At 37.1% G+C, this 23010-nt stretch overlaps 1 protein-coding gene across 7 annotated transcripts in view; it reads right to left on the bottom strand.

Annotated features, from left to right (window-relative positions):
• Positions 1-23010, bottom strand: part of CEP89 (centrosomal protein 89) — a 167814-nt gene that overhangs the window by 143016 nt on the left and 1788 nt on the right. For 6 of the 7 annotated variants that reach the window (XR_011972134.1, XR_011972135.1, XM_072632049.1 and 3 more), the window contains exons 2-4: positions 19603-19709; positions 4142-4303; positions 2935-3130 (exon numbers count right to left, since the gene is read on the bottom strand). Coding sequence is in view for 5 of the 7 variants with exons in the window: in XM_072632049.1 (XP_072488150.1) it covers positions 2935-3130; positions 4142-4303; positions 19603-19709 (465 nt within the window). In the remaining 2 variants the exon portion in view is untranslated. The remainder of the gene's footprint in view (positions 1-2934; positions 3131-4141; positions 4304-19602; positions 19710-23010) is intronic. The other variant, XM_072632048.1, reaches the window with a different exon arrangement.

Here is a 23010-nt window from a genome sequence, read left to right as displayed (position 1 = left end):
AAAAAATGCTCTAAATCACTGTTGATTAGAGAAATGCAAATTAACACTGTGAAGTACAACCTCACACCTATCAGACTAGCTAATGTTGGAATATAATAATTGGAATATATAATAATAACTGGAAAAGAAAAATGACATATTGGAGGAGGGAACATGGGAAAATTGAGACACTAATGCACTGTTGGGAGAGTTGTGAATTGATCTAACTATTATAGAGAGCAACTGGAAACTATGCCCAAAGGTTTATAAAACTGTGCATAAATTTTGACTCAGAAATACCACTTGTAGGTCTGTATCTCAAAGATATTTAAAAGAGAGAAAAGAAAAATGGATCTATATGTATAAAAATATTTATAGCAGCTCCTTTTGTATTGGCAAAGAGGTGGAAATTGAGAGGATATTCATCATTTGGGAAATGGTTGAACAAATTGTGGTAGACAATTGTGTGATGAAACACTATTTTGCTATAAGAAATGATTAGCAGGATGCTTTCAGAAAAACCTGGAAAGACTTACATGAACTAATGGAAAGTGAAGTGAGCAGAACTATACAGTAAGAGCAATACCGTATAATGATCAACTGTGAATGACTTAGTTGTTCTTGCCAAGTAATTATCTAAGACAGTCTAAAGGACTTATAATGAAAAATGTGATCCATCTGCAGAGAAAGAACTGATGGAGTCTGAAAGCAGATTAAAGCATGCTTTTTCTTCACTTTTTTTTACTTTTCTTGTGCTTTTTAAATCTGTTTTGTTTCACAATATAACTAATATGGAAATTTCTTTGTGTGACTGCCCATGTATAACTTATATCAAATTACCTGCCTTCTCAATGAGAGGTCAGTAGAGGAAAAGAGGGAGATAATTTGGAACTCAAATTTAAAAAAAAGTTAAAAATTGTTTTTAAATATTACTGGAAAAAATTTTTTTAATTATACATTTAAAAAAAGAAATGATGACTAAACATGACTGACACTCTGGATGTGGCCACATTTAATAACTGGGAGAGGCACTGTTTTCATATCAATAGCAAAGCACAAGTGCTTAAGGTATAAGCACACACAGAGTACACAGAGAATCAAAGTAAAAGATCAATTTCAAACTAGAATTTTTCAATAACAAAAACTACTGATTATAAGCAACAAAAAGGAAAAGAAAAAAACACATCCTGTTTCCATAAAGGAAATTAAATTTCCTGTTTACAGGTTCCTGAAAGCATAAAGGCTTAATAAATCGTAACACAGAAAAGTACTAGAAAAGGACTTTAAATTATTTAATACAAGAAATTATTTAAGGTTCAATTCCTAATATCAGACACAAGGACAAATTTTTGATATACTATCTAAAACTGTGACTGAGAATCACTGGCAATGTAACAGAAAATTAGGTTTGGATAACAAAGAATAGTCCAATATTATTAATTTCATGTGCAAAATATAAATTAAAAAGATAGAAATTAAAACAAACAAGCAGCATACTGCAATAAAAAGAATTCTGCATTTATAATCATAGGAACTGGTTTGAATCTGAACTGCGTGTAAAGGTAATTTAAATGGGAAGATCTTTCCCATTCATTAATAGGCCCATGTGACTGCCCAAGTCTCATGGAAGCCTGAGTCACCTGAGTATGGTGGGAGGGGTTTGCTGAATGAGTGAAACAGGAAGAGGCAAAGCTAGAGCAAAGCTGAGGGGAAAATAATGAAGAAAACAGTCAGAGCTGAAGGACGCAGGCAAGTCCACAGCTGGCTGTGAATGAGAGAAGGGCATTTTGTTTAAGGGAGCATGTTTATGATTTATTTAAGGGAGCTGGTTTATGGGAAGCCTAACAGAGGGAAGCCTTGGGGCTGGTGTTGCCCTCTGCATTATTATTGTGTATAGATGTCTTTGTTATTATGATGGATTTGGCTTTCTGGTATCTGAATAAATGTTTTGGTTCTGTCTTCTATGTGGAGAATCTGTTGTATTTTGCGATTCAGAATTGTGCTGGGATATTCATGGCTGTCATAGGCTCTGTGAATACTGCATTGGCACTATACTATATTATATACCATTGGTGTAAACCAATCAAGTCACTTAACCATTATGGGATTCAGTTTCCTCATCCCTTTCATCTCCAAGTCCTTCATAAAGATCAAAAAAGAAAATATTTGTGAAGAACTTTGTAAATAATACAGTAAAGCACTGTATAATTATCAGATTTTATTATGATAATGATCTTAATGTTGTTCAAACACCTACTACAGAACAGGAAACTAACTACTAGCAATACAATGATGAAAAAGTTTACCCTTCAGTCTTCGAAAGCTTTATGAGGCTAAAGAATGATGGCCTTAGTTTTCATAGCAATTACAAAAAATGGTTTGGAAAACACCCTAAATGCCTTATAGAAAGGGACTGGTCAAGCCCACTGTGATATGTGAATATGACAGAATATTCTAATTACAAAAATGACAAAAGTACTCTTTGACAAGGACAAATAGTTCAAATGACTATGTCAATACAAGGAAATGGATACCTGAAATTCTGAAAAGCCTAAAGGAGAAGTGAAAAGGTGATCTCTGCAATGTTGTGTAAAAATAGTCTTCTGAATATGGCCCATGGGGGAATTTGTTTTGCTCTACTATATATGTTTTATAACAGGGGCTTGGTTTTTCTTGTTTTCTCAAGAGAAATGGGAAGAAAAATAAAGTTTTGTTTGAAAATAAAATTTAATTAGGAAAAAAACATGAATGGATGGTAATGTTAGGGTAGAATTTGAGCAATTTAAAATTTATGGTTGGATTTTTGTCAATAGTTTACATTTAGAATTTTTAAAAAACAGGTAACTCATGTTGAAAATAATTACCACAAATAACAAAACAGACTAACAATTCTGAAGATAATTGACTACAGAAATGTTTTCAGGGTACAGAAATTCTGTTAAGATGCAAAAATACCTTGTTATTTCTGTGTGGAACAGCATAATCAGCATCCTCAAAATTGTTTTCTTTTTTCTGAGTACTGAGCTCAACATGTTCACTGTAATTGTCAGAGAGATATGTCTCAACATCTTCATCTTCATCCTCACTATAGCCTGACATTTTAAAGGCTGGTAAAGAATATCTTTTTTTCTGCCCATCTGGCCACTCTGGTCTATGAATGGAAACACAGTATTTAAAAAGAGTTAAAAATAAGCCATATACTTCATCTGCTAAAATGGAAAACACTCTGTAGAAACAATTCATAACATCCATATCTGTAAGAAAGAAAAATCCTAATCTTAATATGTTTTCATGAACTATATAAAGGTAATTTTTCATATATTTACCTTGAAATACAATCTACAAGAATCTCAAATTTGGCCACCACCTACCATCAACTAGAATCATTAAAGCTTAAGAAAACTTAGCCCAAGAATATCAAGAAGAAAGAAAATTTTTAAGAAAAATTTAGTAGTACTGGTTGATGAGATTTCTCTAAATTTAAAACATAACAGATCATAAATGAAGATTGGGTTTTTTTCCTCACGCCTTAAACAAGTGGTTCTCATGCTAAGCACAAAAATTATTTGGTTTTCAGTGAAATATTGAGGTCCACCTTAAGGAAAATTCTACTCTTAGTAGGTAAGCCAATCAGATGACAAATCCTGTTGACTATCCTTCACACTGGTCACAACTGGCCCCTACTCTCCATTCACACTATTACCAGTCTAGTCTGGTTCAAGCACTCTCTCTCACCTTTCAACTAGACTATTGCAATGGCTTCCTAACTGGCTTTCCTCCCTCCAGTCTTTCCCCTTTGGCCAGACATTGTGCTAAGTACTGTGGTTACAACTAAACCTTGTGCCATACATGCTGAATCCTCAAACCAGAATATAAACTTCTTGACCTGTATCTGAGGCAACCAACAAAGACCCTTATATGTAAGTAGTGCATAAAAAAATGTTAAAGTAAATTGAGCTAACAAAAGAGATCTACTTCAATCCAATATTTATTCAGCTATCTGGTTATACTCAATATTAGAGAGGAAAAAATGCCACCCTCTTTTTAATCTGCTGTAATAAAAATTATGTTATTAATATTTTCCAAAAAAAAGCCTCTATTAAACTGCATCTTTAGGGTTAGCTGTTACAAGAAACAAAACAAAACAGACATATGATGCTACCCAGGTCTGAACTCCGTTACAGTTGCATAAGGCTCAATGATGTCACCATCTCCTTCCAGGTATATTGTTTCACTTTCAGAATGTGATCGATGATTAGGCTGAGGAATAGCAAAAGTCCTTCCAGTTAATGTGGACACTAGGATGGCTGCAGCAAGGGCAGATCTAGATAAGATAAAAATATAAAAGAGTTGAACACTAATGCATGAAGGAAGATTCTAAAGGCATATGCTGCTACCTCAACCAAGCAAAAAAGGATGATACATATATAATATAGAAAGATAATGGCTATACACACATACATATGTATATATATAAATATAATATCACCTTTGTAATACTAATGCATTACTAATGGAAAAGATCAGTTAAAAATACATAAAAATATGTATAAGATTAAAAAAATTAAAATACACAGCATTTTAAATTTGACAAGACATACATTAGCCTAGAATTAATTCTTTTTAATTTTGGTACATATTACCTAAATCACTATTGTAGATAAGATCCTTTCATTTGGGTTCCCCATATCTCTATTGAATCTTTTTATCTTGGACTATAAGTATTATGAAGCTTCCAAGTTTTATAGCCAAGTTACTAAATAATGAAAAGAATGGATTAAAGAGACTTTTGGCAAGATTAGCAATGATTATTATGGCAGTTCTGCTCCATAATCTAAATTCTTAAAAGAAAAAAACAACTTTGTCAAAAAAGATAACCTCAAAACATCAAAAGAAAATCATCATGAAAAAAGAAATAATCTTTTCAAAAAAGAAAACTTGTATTCAATTTTGAAAATTATGGAATAAAAGAAATCTAAGAAGCCTTAAGAAGAAAAGAACAATGAATCAATTTTAATGATGCCACAAGAAATGAAGCTACGCAGGGGGTGGGGCCAGATGGCAGAGTAGAAAGACACACATACACTAGCTCTGAACCCACAGCCCATAAAATATCTGTAAAAAAGAACTCCCAACAAATTCTGGAGCAGCAGAAGCCACAGAACAATGGAGCGGATGAGATTTCTGTTCCAGAGAGCCCTGCAAACCTCTCGCAGAAGATCCATCACTCCCCGGACCCAGAATCGAGCCCAGCCCTGCCTTGGCCACATGGCACCCAGAGGAGCAGATCCCAGCAGGCTTCAGGGATGGAATCGCCAGGAGCCACACGGGTCCCTCCACCCACGGGCCCCAAAGGTTGGTGAGAGGGCCTTCTCAGCTTGCCAAGAAGGGTGTGGGCTGCCCCCATAACTCAGGCCCCCTCGGGAGGCAGCGGCAGAGGCAGCAGTGGACAAGGGCTCCCCAAGCAGGCAGGAGCTAGGATCCATTGTTGAAGGTCTCTGCATAAACCCCCTGAGGGAACTGAGCCCATGAGGTGGCCCTGCCCCCACCTGAGCACCTGAACTTAATCTCACACTGAATAGCAGCCCTGCCCCCACCCAAAGGCCTGAGGCTGGGAAGCAGCATTTGAATCTCAGACCCCAAGCACTGGCTGGGAGGATCTGGAGGCAAAGTGGGTGTGAAGAGAATATTCAGAAGTCAAGTCACTGGCTGGGAAAATGCCCAGAAAAGGGAAAAAAAATAAGACTATAGAAGATTACTTTCTTGGTGAACAGGTATTTCCTCCCTTCCTTTCTGATGAGGAAGAGCAATGCTTACCATCAGGGAAAGATACAGAAGTCAAGGCTTCTGTATCCCAGCCCACTCAGTGGGCTCAGGCCATGGAAGAGCTCAAAAAGGATTTTGAAAATCAAGTTAGAGAGGTGAAGGAAAAACTGGGAAATGACTGACATGCAAGCAAAGCATGAAAAACAAGTAAACACCCTGCTAAAGGACACCCAAAAAAATGCTGAAGAAAATAACACCTTGAAAAATAGGCTAACTCAATTGGCAAAAGAGGTTCAAAAAGCCAATGAGGAGAAGAATGCTTTCAAAAGCAGAATTAGCCAGATGGAAAAGGAGGTTCAAAAGCTCACTGAAGAAAATAGTTCTTTCAAAATTAGAATGGAACAGATGGAGGCCAATGACTTTATGAGAAACCAAGAAATCACAAAACAAAACCAAAAGAATGAAAAAATGGAAGAGAATGTGAAATATCTCATTGGAAAAACAACTGACCTGGAAAATAGATCCAGGAGAGACAATTTAAAAATTATGGGCCTACCTGAAAGCCATGATCAAAAAAAGAGCCTAGACATCATCTTTCATGAAATTATCAAGGAAAACTGCCCTGAGATTCTAGAACCAGAGGGCAAAATAAGTATTCAAGGAATCCACAGATCACCACCTGAAAGAGATCCAAAAAGAGAAACTCCTAGGAACATTGGGGCCAAATTCCAGAGTTCCCAGGTCAAGGAGAAAATATTGCAAGCAGCTAGAAAGAAACAATTCAAGTATTGTGGAAATACAATCAGGATAACACAAGATCTAGCAGCTTCTACATTAAGGGATCAAAGGGTGGGTGTGGAATAGGATATTCCAGAAGTCAAAGGAACTAGGACTAAAACCAAGAATCACCTACCCAGCAAAACTGAGTATAATATTTCAGGGGGAAAATTGGTCTTTCAATGAAATAGAGGACTTTCAAGCATTCTTGATGAAAAGACCAGAGCTGAAAAGAAAATTTGACTTTCAAACACAAGAGTGAAGAGAACCATGAAAAGGTGAACAGCAAAGAGAAGTCATAAGGGACTTACTAAAGTTGAACTGTTTACATTCCTACATGGAAAGACTATATTTGTAACTCTTGAAACTTTTCAGTATCTGGGTACTGGGTGGGATTACACACACACACATGCACATAGAGACAGAGTGCACAGAGTGAGTTGAAGGGGATGGGATCATATCTTAAACAAATGAAATCAGGCAGTGAGAGAGAAATATATTGGGAGGAGAAAGGGAGAAATGGAATGGGGCAAATTATCTCTCATAAAAGAGGCAAGCAAAAGACTTTTTAGTGGAGGGAAAAAGAGGGGAGGTGAGAGAAAAGCATGAAGCTTACTCTCATCACATTCCACTAAAGGAAGGAATATAATACTCATTTTGGTATGAAAACCTATCTTACAATACAGGAAAGTGGGGGATAAGGAGATAAGCAGGGTGGGGGGATGATGGAAGGGAGGGCATGGGGAGGAGGGAGCAATTTGAGGTCAACACTCATGGGGAGGGACAGGATCAAAAGAGAGAACAGAAGTAATGGGGGACAGGATAGGATGGAGGGAAATATAGTTAGCCTTATGCAACACAACTATTATGGAAGTCATTTACAAAACTACACAGATTTGGCCTATATTGAATTGTTTGCCTTCCAAAGGGAAGGGGTGAGGAGGGAGGGAGGAAGCGAAGTTAGAACTCAAAGTTTTAGGAACAGCTGTCGAGTACTGTTCTTGCCACTAGGAAATAAGAAATACAGGTAAAGGGGTATAGAAAGTTATCTGGCCCTACAGGACAAAAGAGAAGATGGAGACAAGGGCAGAGAGGGATGACAGAAGACAGAACTGATTGGTGATAGGGGCAATTAGAGTGCTTGGTGTTTTGGGGTGGGGGGAGGAGACAAAAGGGGAGAAAATTTGGAACCCAAAATTTTGTGAAAATGAATGTTAAAAGTTAAATAAATAAATAAATAATAAATTAAAAAAAAAAAAAGAAATGAAGCTACGCAGAAAGCAAAGTACAAGAAATAAAGGAAGATATGGCAGCAGTCAAGGAAGACCTGACATGTTTGTTGTGGAGTTTTTTTAAAGGGGAATAAGATTAGATGATAATAAAATTCAACAACGTAGATAATATAAATATTTTAAATGAGGAATAGAATTGTCCTGGAAGACTTTCTTCCCATCTTTGTAGAGGCAGATGGACCATCAGTGTGGAAAATTTCATGTATTATCAGACACTGTTGATATGTTAGCTAATTTTGTTCAACTGTTTTAACTTTTCTTCCTTGGTACTGTGGATGATGCTCTAAGAAGGGTAGGTTTATTTAGAAATTGAGATGATAGGAAAGCAAAAAATATTAATTAAGGAATGTTTTTTAAAGAATCCTACTTAAAGAAAAAAATAGCAGAAGAAGCAAACTAAGCTTAAAAAATCAGTTCAACTACAGGAAAAATTTGATAAACTTTTAAAACTTAGAAACTACCTGCTAAATATTTACCCCTAGATATCCCATAAACAATTTAAATTCAACTATTCCAAAACAGAACATTATCTTTTCCTCCAAAACTCCCCTTCTTCCCCACAATCCTTTTTTATTTAGTGTTTTATATTTCCCCAGTTACATGTAAAGACAATTTTTAACACATTCGTTTTTAAAATTTTGAGTTGCAAATTCTCTCGTTCCCTTCCCACTCCCCTCACTGAGAAGGCAAGAAATTTAATATAGGTTATACATGTACAGTCATGCAAACATAACTCTATATGAGTCTATGAGTCATGTTGTAAAAGAAAACATAAAAAACACAAGAAAAATAAAGTTTAAAAAAGTATGCTTCTATCTGTATTCAGACTTTTATCAGTTCTTTCTCTGAAGATGGATAGTATTTTTCATCATAAATCCCTCAGAGTTGTCTTGGATCACTGTATTGCTGAGAATAGTTAAGTCATTCACAGTTGATTGCTTTACAATACTGATGTCACTGTGTACAATGTATTTCTGGTTCTACTCATTTCACTTTGTATTAGCTATTGTAAATCTTACCAGATTTTTCTGAAAACAACCAGCTCATCCCTTCTTATAGTACAATATATTCTGTCATAATCAAATGCCACAACTTGTTCAGCCATTCCCCAACTGATGGGCATCCCCTCAATTTCCACTTTTTTGCCAGGACTAAAAGAGCTGCTATAGAAGAATTGGTTTCTGGGAGCCAGTCAAGATGGCGCAATAAGAAGTAAGTTGTTCTCACTCTCCCTTACTGACCTCTGAAAGCCCAGAAAATATTGCCCCAGGAAAAACCCTGGAACAGCCGAGTCAGCAGAAAGACGAGGCGAAGCAGTCTTGTAGCCCAGAAAGCTTGGAAGATTAACAGGAAAGGTTCCATTCACTCTGGGGGAGGAGGGGTAGTACAGGACAGGAGCAATCCCAGCAAGCCCCACCTCAGCAAACTGGAGAGAGATCCTGAGCCCCAGGGTGGTGGAGCAGGCAAGTACCAACACCAAGACCTCTGAGTGCCTCAGCCCAGGCAAGGGAATCAGTAGACCCTAGCTCAGAAAACCACCATGTGCTCTGGCTTTCTCCAGCACTCAAATCTCCCAGTACTTCAGTACAACTCCAGGAAGCAAAACTCCAAGAAGCACAGCCTGAAGCTGGCAGACATCCTCCAGGAGCCAAACATATGAGTGCAAGGCCTGGGTGAGCTTGTATCCCCAGGGGTCAGACTCCCCAACCCCACCCCAAGAATTCCAGGGCTACTGATTCCAGCATAGCACTAGGTAAGTTGCCAGACTCCTACAACCTCCTGCTGCCAGCACCTGAAGCCCCAGCAAACAAAGCCAGTAACCAGGTCCCAGACTTTGTCTCTAGCACAAAAAGCTTGAGTCAATGCCCCCTGTGCTCCAACAGGAGAGCACAACTCTAAAAGTCAAGAATTAGTGAAAAAGCAGACAATGACCAAAGATTTTTATTATGGGGACAGGAAAGATCAAGGAACAAATTCAGAAAAGAACAACATTGTCAATATACCCACATCCAAAAACTCAAAGGGGAATATGAATTTGTCTTAAGTCCATAAGGCCTTCCTGAAACAGCTCAAGGAGGATTTTTAAAGTTAAATAAGAGAAATAGAGTAAAAACTGGGAAAAGAAATGAGAGGTATGCAAGAGAGAGTCAATAGCTTGGAAAAGGAAGGACAAAAATAGACTATAGAAAACAAGTCCTTAAAAAGTAAAACTGGCCAAATAGAAAAGGAAGTACAAAAATCTAATAGAAGAAAACAACTTGTTAAAAATTAGAATTGGGCAAGTGGAAGTTAAAGACTCTATAAGATGTCAAAAAACAGTCAGAAAGAAACAAAAGAATGAAAAAAATAGAAGAAAACATAAAATACCTTATTGGTAAAACAACTGACCTGGAAAATAGATCCAGGAGAAACAATTTAAAAATTATTGGTCTACCTGAAAACCATGATGAAAAAAGAGCCTGGACAGCATCTTCCAGGAAATAATCAAGGAAAACTTCCCTGAGATCCTAGAACCAGAAGGTAAAATAGTTATCGAAAGAATCCACCAATCACCTCCTGAAAGAGATCCCAAATTGAAAATGCCAAGGAATATCATAGCCAAATTCCAAGATAACCAGGTCAAAGAGAAAATACTGTAAGCAGCCAGAAAGAAACAATTTAAATATTATGGAACCACAGTAAGAATTACATAGTACCTTGCAGCTCCTACATTAAAAGATCAGAGAGTATGGAACATGATACTCTGAATGGTAAAGGAGCTTAGATTACAACCAAGGATCAACTACCCAGCAAAACTGAGCATAATCTTTCAGGGGAGGAGAAGGATATTCAATGAAATAGGGGACTTCTAAACCTTCCTGATGAAAAGACCAGAGCTCAACAGAAGATTTGATCTTCAAATACAAGAATCAAGAGAGGCATAAAAAAGTAAACAGGAAAGAAAAAAAGATGTTATTAATAAGGGCAAACTGTTTGCATCCCTACAATAGGAAATGATACTTCTAATTCTTGAGAATTGTATTGTTATTAGGCTATTTAAAAGGGGTAAACATAGACAGAGAGCGTGGGCATAAGTTGACTTACATGTGATGATAAAAAATCTCATTAAGTGGTAAAAAAAGATTGTACTGGGAGAAAAAGAAAAGAAGAGACAGGCAAGTGTAAGTTACATCACATGAAAAGGCACATAAACCTATTACAGTACAGGGAAAGAAGGGAAATGAGTATTATTTAAATCTTACTCTCATCGGATTTGGCTCAAAGAGCTATAATCAGTTAGGTACAGAAACCTAACTTACCCTATAGGAAGTAGGAGGGGAAAGGGGAAAGAAAAGTGAGAGTGTGGATAGAACGGACGGAAGAAATAGTAAGGGCAAAGGAGAAGAAAAGGGAGGGGGTTGATGGAAGGGAGGGCAGACTGGGGGAGACTAGTGAGGAGGGAAAGGGAGAATGGAGAGAGAAAAGCATAAACCAAGAGGAGAACAGTACGGGACAGAAAGACACAGAGAGTAATCATAACTGTGAATGTGAATGAGATGAACTCTCCCAAAAACAGAAACAGATAGCAGAGTGGATTAAGAACCATAATCTTAGATTATATTGTTTATAAGAAACATATTTGAAGCAGAGGGATAAACACAGAGAAAAGGTACAAGGCTGGAGCAGAATATATTGTTTTAGCTGAAGTAAAAAAGCAGGGGTAACAATCCTGATCTCAGACAAAGCAAAAGCAAAAACAGATCTAATCAAAAGAGATAAGGAAGTAAACTAGATCCTGCTAAAAGGTACCATAGGTACCACATCACACCTATCAGATTGGCTAACATGACAAAACAGGAAGATGATAAATGTTGGAGAAGATGTGGGAAAGTTGGAACACTAATTCATCATTGGTGGAACTGTGAACTGATTGAACCATTCTGGAGAGCAATTTGGAACTATGCCCAAAGGGCTACGAAAATCTGCATACCCTTTGACTCAGCAATACTGCTTCTAGGACTGTATCTCCAAGAGATCATAAAAATGGGAAAGAGTCCCACATGTACAAAAATATTTATAGCACTTTCTTTGTGGTGGCCAAAAACTGGAAATCAAGGGGATGCCCATCAGTTGGAGAATGGCTGAATAAATTGTGATATGTGAATATAATGGAATACTATTGTGCTATAAGAAATGATGAACAGGAAGACTTCAGAGAGACCTGGAAAGATTTATATGAACTGATGCTGAGTGAAAGGAGCAGAACTAGGAGAACTTTGTACACAGCAACAGCCACTGTGTACAAGGAATTTTTCTTGTAGACTTAGTATTTCATTGCAATGCAAAGACTTAAAAAATTTCCAATGGACTCCTGAGGCAAAATGCCTTCCACATCCAGAGAAAGAACTATGGAATTTGATCACAGAATGAAGCAGACTGTTTTCTTTTGTATTATGTTTTGTTTTATTTTATGATTTCTCCCATTCATTTTAGTTCTTCTACGTAACATGACTAAGGTGAAAATGTATTTAATGGGAACGTATGTGTAGAACCTATATAAAATTGTATCCCATCTCAGGGAGGGAGTGAGGAGAGAGGGGGGAAAGGGATGAAGGGAGAGGAAAAAATTCTAAGATATATGGAAGTGATTGTAGAACACTAAAAACAAATTAAAAAATTAAATAGAAAAAAAAATAAAACAAAAGGTACCATAGATAAAATTGTGCATACCCTTTGAGATCCAGAAATACCACTACTAGGTCAATATCCCAAAGAGATCATAAAAATGGGAAAAAGACCCACATGTAGAAATATACTTACAGCAACTCTTTTTGTGGTGGCAAAGAATTGGAAATTGAAAGGATGCCTATCAATTGGGAAATGGCTGAATAAGTTATATATATGAACATAATGAAATACTATTGCGCTATAAGAAATGACAAACGGGCAGACTTCAGAAATACCTAGACAGACTTACATGAATTGATGCTGAGTGAAGTGAGCAGAGCCAGGAGAACATCATACAGTTAAAGCCACAGTGCGTGAGAACTATTTCTGATAGACTTAGCCCTTCACAGCAATGCAAGGACCTAAAACATTTCCAAAGGACTCATGATGCAAAATATCATCCACATCCAGAGAAAGAACTATGGAGTCTGAATGCAGATGAAAGCATACTATTTTCTCTTTTGATATGTTTTGTTTTGGTTTTTCTCATGGTTTCTCCAATTTATTTTAATTCTTTTATGCAACATGACTAACATGAAAATGTGTTTAATAAGAATGTATGTATAGAATCCATATAAGATTGCATGGCACCTTGGAGAGGGAAGGGAAGAAAATTTAAAACTTATGGAAGTATGGAAGTGATTGTGGAAAACTGAAAACAAACAAATTAATAAATTTGGAAAGAAAAAAAAAGAAACGATGAGCAGGAGGACTTCACAAAAACCTGGAAAGATTTATGTGAACTGATGGTAAGTGAAATGACCAGAATCAGAAGAATATAGTACACACCTAACAGCCACACTGTTTGATGATTCACCTTGATAGACTTATCTCTTCTCAGTAATGCAAGGATCTAAGACAACTCCAAAAGACTCATGAAGGAAAATACTATCCACATCTAAGAGAAAGAAGTCTGGAGTCTAAATGCAGATGGAAGCATACTATTTGCTCTCCTTTGTTTTGTTTTATTTCTTCTTTCTCATACTTCTTTCCATTAGTTCTGATTCTTCTATACATCATGACAAATGTGAAAATGTTTAATATGAATGTATAAGAGAGCCTATATCAGATTGCACACCCTCTAAGGGAGGGGGAGGAAGGAGGGGGAGAAAATTCAAAACTCAAAATCTTGTGGAAGTGAGTGTTGAAAACTAAACATAAATAAATTATAAATTAAGCAAAATAAAAGAGCTACTATAACTATTTTTGTACATATAGGTCCTTTTCCTTTTTGTTTTTTATTTCTTTTGGGATACAGACCTGGAAGTGGTATTGCTTGGTCAAAGGGTATGCATGGTTTTAAAGCCCCTTGAATCTAATTTCAAATTACTCTACATAATAGTTGAATCAGTTCACAACTCCCTCAACACTGCATTACTGTCTCAATTTTCCCACATCCCCTCCAAAATTTGTCATTTTCCTTCTCTGTCCTATTAGCCAATCTAAAAGGTGTGAGGTAATACCTCAGAAATGTTTTCATTTGCATTTCTCTAATCAATAGTAATTTAGAGCATTTTTCATATGGCTTTGATTACTTCATCTGAAAAGTGACTGTTCATATCTTTTGACCATTTATCAATTAGTTCTCTGTATATTTGAGAAATGAGGCCCTTACCAGAGAAACTTCCTTCAAATTTTTTTTATAATTATGATTGCTAACTGTATTTTCTTCCATCCTTTTTCCTCTGTTTATTCTATTCTCTTTCCTTTTACCCTGTCCATCCTCAAAAGTGTTTTTTGACTCTTACTTCCCCCAATCTGCCCTCCCTACTATCAGCCCCTTTCTTTATCCCCTTGCTCTCCTACTTTCCAGTAGGGTAAGAAAGATTTTTATACCCAACTAAGTGTATATGTTCTTTCCTCTCAGAGCCAATTTTGATGAGAGGAAGGTACCAGAGTTCTCTGCCACCCCTCATATTTTCCCCTCCACTGTAAAAGCTCTTTCTTGCCTCTTTTATGTGAGATAATTTACCCCATTCTACCTTTCCCTGTCTTCCAGGGCATTCTTTTTTCTCATCCCTTAGTTTTATTTTTTTTAGATATCATCCCATCATATTCAACTGACACCTATACCCTCCATCTATATATACTCCTGACTGCCCTAATAATGGGAAAGTTCTTATGAGTTATAAGAATTATCTTCCTATGTAGGAATGTAAAGAGTTTAACTTTATTAAGATAGCCATGGGAAAAAAGCATTTCAGGCACAGGAATGAAAAAAAGGCACAAAGGTAGAAAAAGACGAGACATACACAGTAGAGTATAAATAGCCCTGTTTGAGCAGAGTGTAGAGTGGAAGTAGATAAGGCTAGAAAGATAAGGCAGCCAGATTGTGGAGGGTCCTGAATCCCAGACGAAGTATTTGTTACTTTAATTCTAAATAGAGAACCAATAGGTTTGGTTTCCTAAGTAAATTTACCTACAAAGGAAAAAAAAAATGCACTAACCAGCCAATATGTCTATTTCTATCCATTTGGCAGTTTTACTTCTCAAAATAAAATTAATAAATTAGCTTTCTTTGTTCATCAATTGTCTCTTCAATTTAACATGTAATTTATTTGATATTTTCTATGTGAAGAATACTAAGGATGAAAACAACACGATCTTTGCCTTAAAGGAGTTAATAACCTGTGGGAAAAGAAACATGTATCAGTAAGTCTAACCTGTGATTTCTTTGGTATAGGCACTTCCAGTGTTTCAAATCATTTATATAACAGGCAATGGGGTATAGAAATCTATCTTGCCCTACAGGAAAATAGAAGGGAAGAGGATAAGAGAAAGGGGAGGGGAGTGATAGAAGGGAGGGTAGATTGAAGGAAAGGATAATCAGAATGCACGCTGTTCTAGGGTGGGGAGAAGGGAGAGATGAGGAGAAAATTTGAAATCAAAATTTGTGGAAGTGAATGTTGAAAATGCAAAATAAATAAATTTAATAATAATAAAAAAAGAAAACCATTTATATAGTTGCTCAGAGAAGCAACTGGAAGACTTAAAATAACTTGCCCATGGTTATATGACCAGTTGGTGTCAAAGGCAAGATCCAAAAGGAGTTAAGTCTTCCTAACTCCAACTTTAAGACTCTATATAACACATTGTGCTAATTCTTAATAAAAATCAGACCTGTATGCCAAAAAAAAAAACCCCACCCTGCTACATATAAGTAAACAGTTTAATGTGCACAGGAGTCCATATGAGAGGCCAGAGAGAAATGAAATTTCAGTAGAGAAGAGATGAAAACTTCATGAAAGAAATGGTAAATGAGCTACCTAACCCTTGAAGGAGAGAGAGGAATTTCAAGTAGAAATACGGAGGAAAGACACTCTAGAAAGAAACAAAAGGAGGTACACAGAGAGCAGAACAACGTCTAGGAATGGCTAGTAATCTAATTTGGCTGAAACAAAGATTGTGTGGTAAGTAGTTTGTGTGAAATAAGGCTGGAAATAGGTTGGACTGAAGTTGAAAAGTACCTCAAAAGTCTTTGCTGTGAATCACTCCTCCATAATCTAATCACTCCTCTGGAAACTGACAAAAATCAAGTTTCTGGATCCATTAATTTATCTGCTAGAAACTGTTCAAAGCTTAAGATCTGACTCGGGAATTTACAGTAACTCTACAAAATATAGGCATATTTTGAGATTAAGCCTAAATGGATGGTTCAACAGCATGGACATGCTCCCCTCTCTCTTTATCACTATCCTAATTACAATAATAACGAAGTCATTCTTGCAGAGGACTCAAAGCAGAAGCAGTTTTTTACCAAATGCTTAATATAATAATGCTTTAGCATATTTATGAAATAGCTATTAATTAAAATAATAGAATTTTAGCACTGCATTCAATTTAAATTCAAAGAAGTATAGGCTAGACTAATCATAAAGTTCTGGCAATGTGAATTTCAGGTTTTACTTTTCTAACACAATAGTATGTATTGTTTTTAGCTTCTCAAATGTATTTACTTGTATAAATGTGAATAAAATTAATACTACATGTAAAGAAATTATAATTTTGTGAAAAATAATTCTAAGTTTGTGTACAAATAGTTGGACATTAAAAAGGATCAGAAATTTAAATTTTAAGTTAAAAAAATAAAACAATAGAATGTAATGAGAAAAATTCTGTAATAAACTCTCAACTATCATTGTTCAAATAATCTGTCCCTCATTCTATTATTCCCCTTTACCGCAACCTAATTCCTACAATACTCTACTCTAAAACTACCCAACCCCTTCCAATGTGCTCTCTGGAATGCCAGATCCATAGGTAACAAACCTGATTTCATCTTAGGCCTTTTCCTTTCTCATTCGTTTCATCTTCTTGTATTTACTGAAACCTGACTCATTCCTGACGACTCAACTTCTCTGGCCACCCTTTTCAGCACTGGTTATACTTTCACTCATACTCCATGGTATATTCATACTTGTACTGGTCGAGGTGAGAGAATTCGAATACTCTTTTTCCCCATTGCCACTTCCAGGTTTTCCCTCTACCACCATCACTCAGTAACTTCTCTTTCTTTCAAGTTCAGTCAACACATATTTATCATCTAATCAAGATTCTGGTTGTTATTATACCTCAAGCACACTCTTTTCTTTCCCTCAATGCCTGGCTTACAATCTGTCTTCCCCAAATCTGCCCTAATACTAGGGGACTTCAAAATATATTGATAGTCAACTGATATATTCATACTTAAACACCCCAACCTTCTGATTCCTCAACTTACTCATTTCCTACCCATTCTTATACCTCACCACAGCGAGCCAGCGACACACTCTCGTCATCTTGCCATAACCCACAAGTGTTCAGCTTTCATTTTTATGAATTCTGAAATTCCTTTATCTGAGCATAATGTTTTCATTCCACATCTCCCTCTGCCTTGCAACCTTTAGCCCTGTTCTTCAACCTGATGGGGACCTGTAATCCCATTACCATTCACTTTTTTCCTAAGCCATCACTCTTGCACTAGGAACATTTTCCTCCCTATGTCTACCCTTTGCTGAACCAATTTAACTCCACATTTTTCTATTCTTACTCCCTTATCCTAATGAATATCCTCCCCTGCCAAACATCAACCTTGGATGACTCCCACCATTCAATGCTTTCACTCCTACTCATGTACTGTTAAATGAAACTGGGGAAAAATTGCAAAGCCATGCTAACGGGGTCACTATAAATTTTTATTATATAATCTCAACAAGGCCCTCACTGAGGCAAGACAATACTTTTACACCTCTCTAATCTATTCATTGTTCCACTTACCATAGCTACTTTCTAAACCTTTTCATCCCTTCTCAAAATTATTATGGCTCCTGCACCTCACCCTCTTCAGTTGAGAACCTTGCCTCATATCTCACTAAAAAACACTGAGTCTAAAAAACACCTACAGCTCTCTCTTCTCTCCTCTTCATCTCATATCACTCACCTTCTGCAACAATCTCCCCTTTCACCTCTGTCTCATACAAAAAGGAGATCATTCTTTTCGTCAATCCTGTTTCATCCTGTCCTGTCTAGTAGATGGTCCCCTCGATCATCCCTATTCTTCCTAATTTTCAGTTTCTCACTTTCCATTGGTTATTTCCCTGCTGCCTCAAAACATATTCTTGTTTCCTCCATCCTCAAAATACACTCTCTTTGCCCATCTACCTCTGCTAGCTTCTGTACAAAATCTCTCCTCCCTTTCAAAGCTAAACACCTTGGGAAGGCTGTCTACAAGTGATGCCTTGACTTTATTTCCTCTCACTCTTTTCTTAACTATCTGCAGTCTGGATTCTGACCTCATCATTCAACTGAAATCGCTCTCCCCAAAGTTACTTAATGATGTCTAAATCACCACATCTAAATAGCCTTTTCTTAATCTTCATCCTATTGATCTCTCCGCAGCCTTTGACACTATACATCACCCGCTTGTCCTTGATACTCTTTTCTCTAGATTTTTGTGACACTGGGGTCTCCCTTTGTTCTCCTTCCACCTGTCTGGAACTTCCCTCATTCTCCTTTGCTAGATTATTATTCAGGTAATGCCCTCTCCCAGGCACATCCCTCAAGACTCAAGCCCTCATGGCCCTCTTCTTTTCTTCCTCTATGCTCTCCTGCTTGGTGATCAAAGGAGCTCCAATGGATCAATTATCATCTTTATGCTGATGACTCTCAGATCTGTCCAGCCCTAACCTCTGTCCTCTAAATTTCAGACTCACATCTCTAATTGCTACTGGACACCTCAAACTGAAGATCCGATAAACACCAATGTATCCAAAACTGAACTCGTTACCCAGTTACCCAGGCTCACAAGCCCCATGGATATTATCTTCAACTCTTCACTTTCTCTCTCACCAATCATCCATGTCAAATCTGTTAGCAAAGCTGTTGATTTTACCTTCATAACATCTCTGATATATGCCTCCTTCTTTCCTCAAACACTGTCACCACCTTAGTATAGGCCTTCATTATTTAATGCCTGGATTATTGTAAAGGTCTCCTGTTAGTCCTTCTTCCTCTCCCTGTTGCAGTCCATCCTCCACTAAATTGTCAAACTAATCTTCCTATAAAGTGTAGGGATGACTATGCTACCCACTCAGCTTCACCTTCCTATTCAATAAACTCTAGTAGTTTCTGATTTCATACAGAACCTTGTTTTGGCTTTTACAGGTCTTCATAACCTGGACCCCTCCTACCTTTCCAGTCTTCATTCTTCTCACTACCCTTCCCAGAGACACTGGTCTCCCTGCTGTTCCTTGCACAAGATAGGCATTTTCGCTGGTTGTCCCTCCTCACTGCTGCTCCTGACTTCCCTGGGTTCCTTCAAATCTCAGCTAAAACCAGTTTCTACAAGAAGCCTTTCCAAATTCTCTTTAATTCTGTTGCCTTCCCTCTGGTATCTCCAATTTAACCTGTATACATTTTGTTTACACATAGTTGTTCACATGTTGTCTCCCCTATCAGATAACAAATTTCTCGAAGGCAGAGATTATTTTCTGCCTTTCTTTATATCACCAGACAGTGCATGGCACATAGTAGGTACGTAAATATTTTTTACTCAACTAGTTAACACTACGCACTATAGAGTTAAAACAAAATTTAAACTTACCTAGGTCTTTCTGGAGAAGGATCTGGACTACGAGGTGGGGGTGTTCGAGGAACTGCTGGTCTGGGTGCTATGGTAGCTGCAGGGACAAGACCGTGAACTATGTGTTTCTAGACAAATAAAAAAAATCAGGTAGTCAGGGATTTTGAAGAACATAATTTCCTAATTCATCAAAGTTAAAAAAAAAATTTCACACAAACATGCTAACTTAACATTTGGTTTGCCATACATTCAGAGAGCCAAGAAGAAATTTAAAAAATACACTAAATTATCTATATGTAAATCAGCTACAGCAAATGTCTAACTGCAGACCAGCCTGTTACCCAGCAAATGCCCTATTCATATCTCCAAAATAATGATCAGTGTATGCTCATAGAATATACTTAAATATTAAGATAAGTTAGAGGAGAAGAGAAGGGAGAAGATGGGAAGGGGAAGCAGTGACTGTTTTTTGATGGAGTCTCATAGTAGGCCTCTCCTGAATCAAATGAGTGATGTGAAGAAATAGAAGAAAACAATAGAATGGCAAAGACAAGAGGTCTCTTCAAGAAAATCAGAGATATCAAGGGAACATTTCATGAAAAAATGGGCATGATAAAAGACAAAAATCGTAGGGACTTAACAGAAACAGAAGGAATGAAGAAGAGGTGGCAAGCACACACAAAAGAATTGTGGAGACTAGTAGAGGTAATGGAATTGCAGCTGAGCTATTTAAAATTGTAAAAGATGATTCCTTTAAAGTGTTCCATTAAATATGTCACTAAATTTGGAAAATTCAACAGTGGACACTAGATTGGAAAAGATCAGTTTACGTCCCAATCCTAAAAAAGGGAAATGCCTAGAAATGTTCAAATTACCAAACAACTGCACTCATTTCACATGCCAACAAGGTTATGCTTAAGATTCTACAAGCTAGGCTTCAGCAATATGTGAACCACAAATTACCAGGAAAGCAAGCTGGTTTTCAAAGAGGCAGAGAAATTAAAGAACAAATCGCCAACATTCACTGGATTACAGAGAAAGGAAGGGAGTTCCAGAAAAACATCTACCTCTGCTTCACTGACTACACTAAAACCTTTGTGGATCACAACAAAATGTGGCAAGTCCTCAAAGACATAGAAGTACCAGATCATTTTACCTGTCTCTTGAGGAAGCTCCAAGAAGCAACAGTTAGAACCAAACACAGAACAACTGAATGGTTTAAAATTGGGAAAAGGCTGTATATTGTCACCCTTTTTATTTAACCTATGTGCAGAGTACATTATGCAAAATGCTAGGCTGGATGAATCAAAAGCTGTAATTAAGGCTGCCAGGAGAAATAGCAATTATCTCATATATGCAGGTTGTTGTTGTTGTGTTTGTCGTTCATTTTCAAAAAAGACCATGATATCAGAGAAATGATGGCATGACTTGCACTGAATCTTGTTTTGAGTAAGGGAGGGCTGTGCAAGGTCACCAGCCTCACTTTCTCCTCGTAAGTCATCTGAATCCGGTGACCAGATAGTCATCAGGATGACTAGAGACAGCCCAAGATGTAGCAGGGGACCTTGGCCTTTTCAAGTATTCACTTAGAGGGAGGTAACACCTATTGAGTGAATAGGCCTCTTTAAGAAGTAGTCAGGGAATGGCCCTTTTAATGAGCAAAAGAAAAAAAATAACTAAATGAAGCTGGGAGGGAAAAAGGTAATCACTCTAAGCTAACCATTAAGTGGAATTTGGGCACTGAAAACGCAAAGCATTTTCACTAGAGGCCCCTCTATGGACTCTGACTGAAACTGAGGCCTATAATGTCTAATCAACATTGTATGTGCACCCACAAGTGCTCAAGGACAAAAAGTGACAAGTCCTTCAGAGAAGTTAGAGGCCAAATCCTTTATGTGATTCAAAAGGAAACTGAGTTCTAGCAAGCTGGATAGCTCACTAATAAGATCCGAGGATCAAAAATGTCAAGGATTTCAAGAGCTTTTGAGCCAGACCCCCTACTGTGATCATAGGAGAAACAGAGGCCCAGGGAGCTTCAGTGATCTGTATGTGATCAGACAATTTCCTAGACCTAGGTAAAAAGGTCTTAAGACCATTTAGACTACAAACCTCCCTCCCAGGTATCTTCCTGAAACTGAAGCCTAGTGAATCAAATGACCACTGTATGATCAGCCAGAAGGATCCAAGGAATAAACGTGACTAGCAGATAATACCACTCTGATGGCAGAAAGTGAAGAAGAATGATATTCCTAAAAACCTCCTCATTATTAAGGCAGTTAGAAGGAGAATATAGAGAGAGCACAGGTATCAGCTGAATATGATGGGATGATTATCTAAAAAAAATAAAGGGGCAAGAAAGAAGAATTTGCTGGGAGAAAGGGGAAGGGAGAGTTAGAACAGAGTAAGTTATCTAATGTAATGGAGGCCCAAGAGATTTTACAACTGAGGGAAAGAAGGGGGAAATGGGGAGGGTAGCACATGAACCTTACTAGTGTACATTACAATGAACTCTCATTGGAACTGGTTCAAAGAGGGAAGGATATATACACTCAATTGGGTGTTGAAATCTATCTTATCCTACAGGAAAAGTAGGAGGGGAAGGAGATAAAAGAAAGGGGTGGTAGGGCTGATAGTAGGGAGGGCAGACTGGGAGAGGTAAAAGTCAGAAGCAAAAGACTTAAGAATGGACAAGGTGAAAGGAGAGAGACAGAGTAGGATAAACACGGCAAAAATAGGATAGAAGGAAATATATAGGTGGTAATCGTTACTGTGAAAAAAATTTTTACAGCCGGTTTCTCTGATAAAGATCTCATTTCTCAAATATATAGAAAAATGGGTCAAATTTGATAAAATACAAATCATTCTCAAATTGATAAATGGTCAAAGGATATGCATGAACAGAGTGCTTTCAGAGAAAGAAATTAAAGCTATCTACAGTTATATGAAAAATGCTCTACATCACTACTGTTTAGAGAAATGCAAATTAGAGGTACTCTGAGGTACCACCTCATATCTATCAGACTGGTTAACATGACAAAAAAAAGGAAAATAACAAATACTGGAAAGGATGTGGGAAAATTGAGACATTAATGCACTATTGGTAGAGTTGTATACTGATTCAGCCACTCTGTAGAGTAATATGAAACTATGCTTAAAGGGCTATTAAACAATGTATACATACCCTTTCACCCAGGAATACCACTAGTAGGTCTATATCCCAAAGAGATAAAAAACAAAAAATAAAAGGACCTATGTGAACAAAAGTATTTATAGCAGCTCTTTCAATAGTGACAAAGATATGGAAACTGAGGACGTGCCCTTCAATAGGAAAATGGCTAAACAAGTTGTGGTAGATAATTATGATGGAACAGTATTGTGCAATAAGAAATGGTGAGCAGGATGCTCTCAGAAAAACCTGCTAACTGATGT

The sequence above is a fragment of the Notamacropus eugenii genome, chromosome 1 (assembly GCF_028372415.1).
Source record: "Notamacropus eugenii isolate mMacEug1 chromosome 1, mMacEug1.pri_v2, whole genome shotgun sequence".
Taxonomy (NCBI): domain Eukaryota; kingdom Metazoa; phylum Chordata; class Mammalia; order Diprotodontia; family Macropodidae; genus Notamacropus; species Notamacropus eugenii.
The sequence above is the reverse complement of the archived record's forward strand: the minus strand, read 5'-3'. Positions and strand labels throughout refer to the sequence as shown.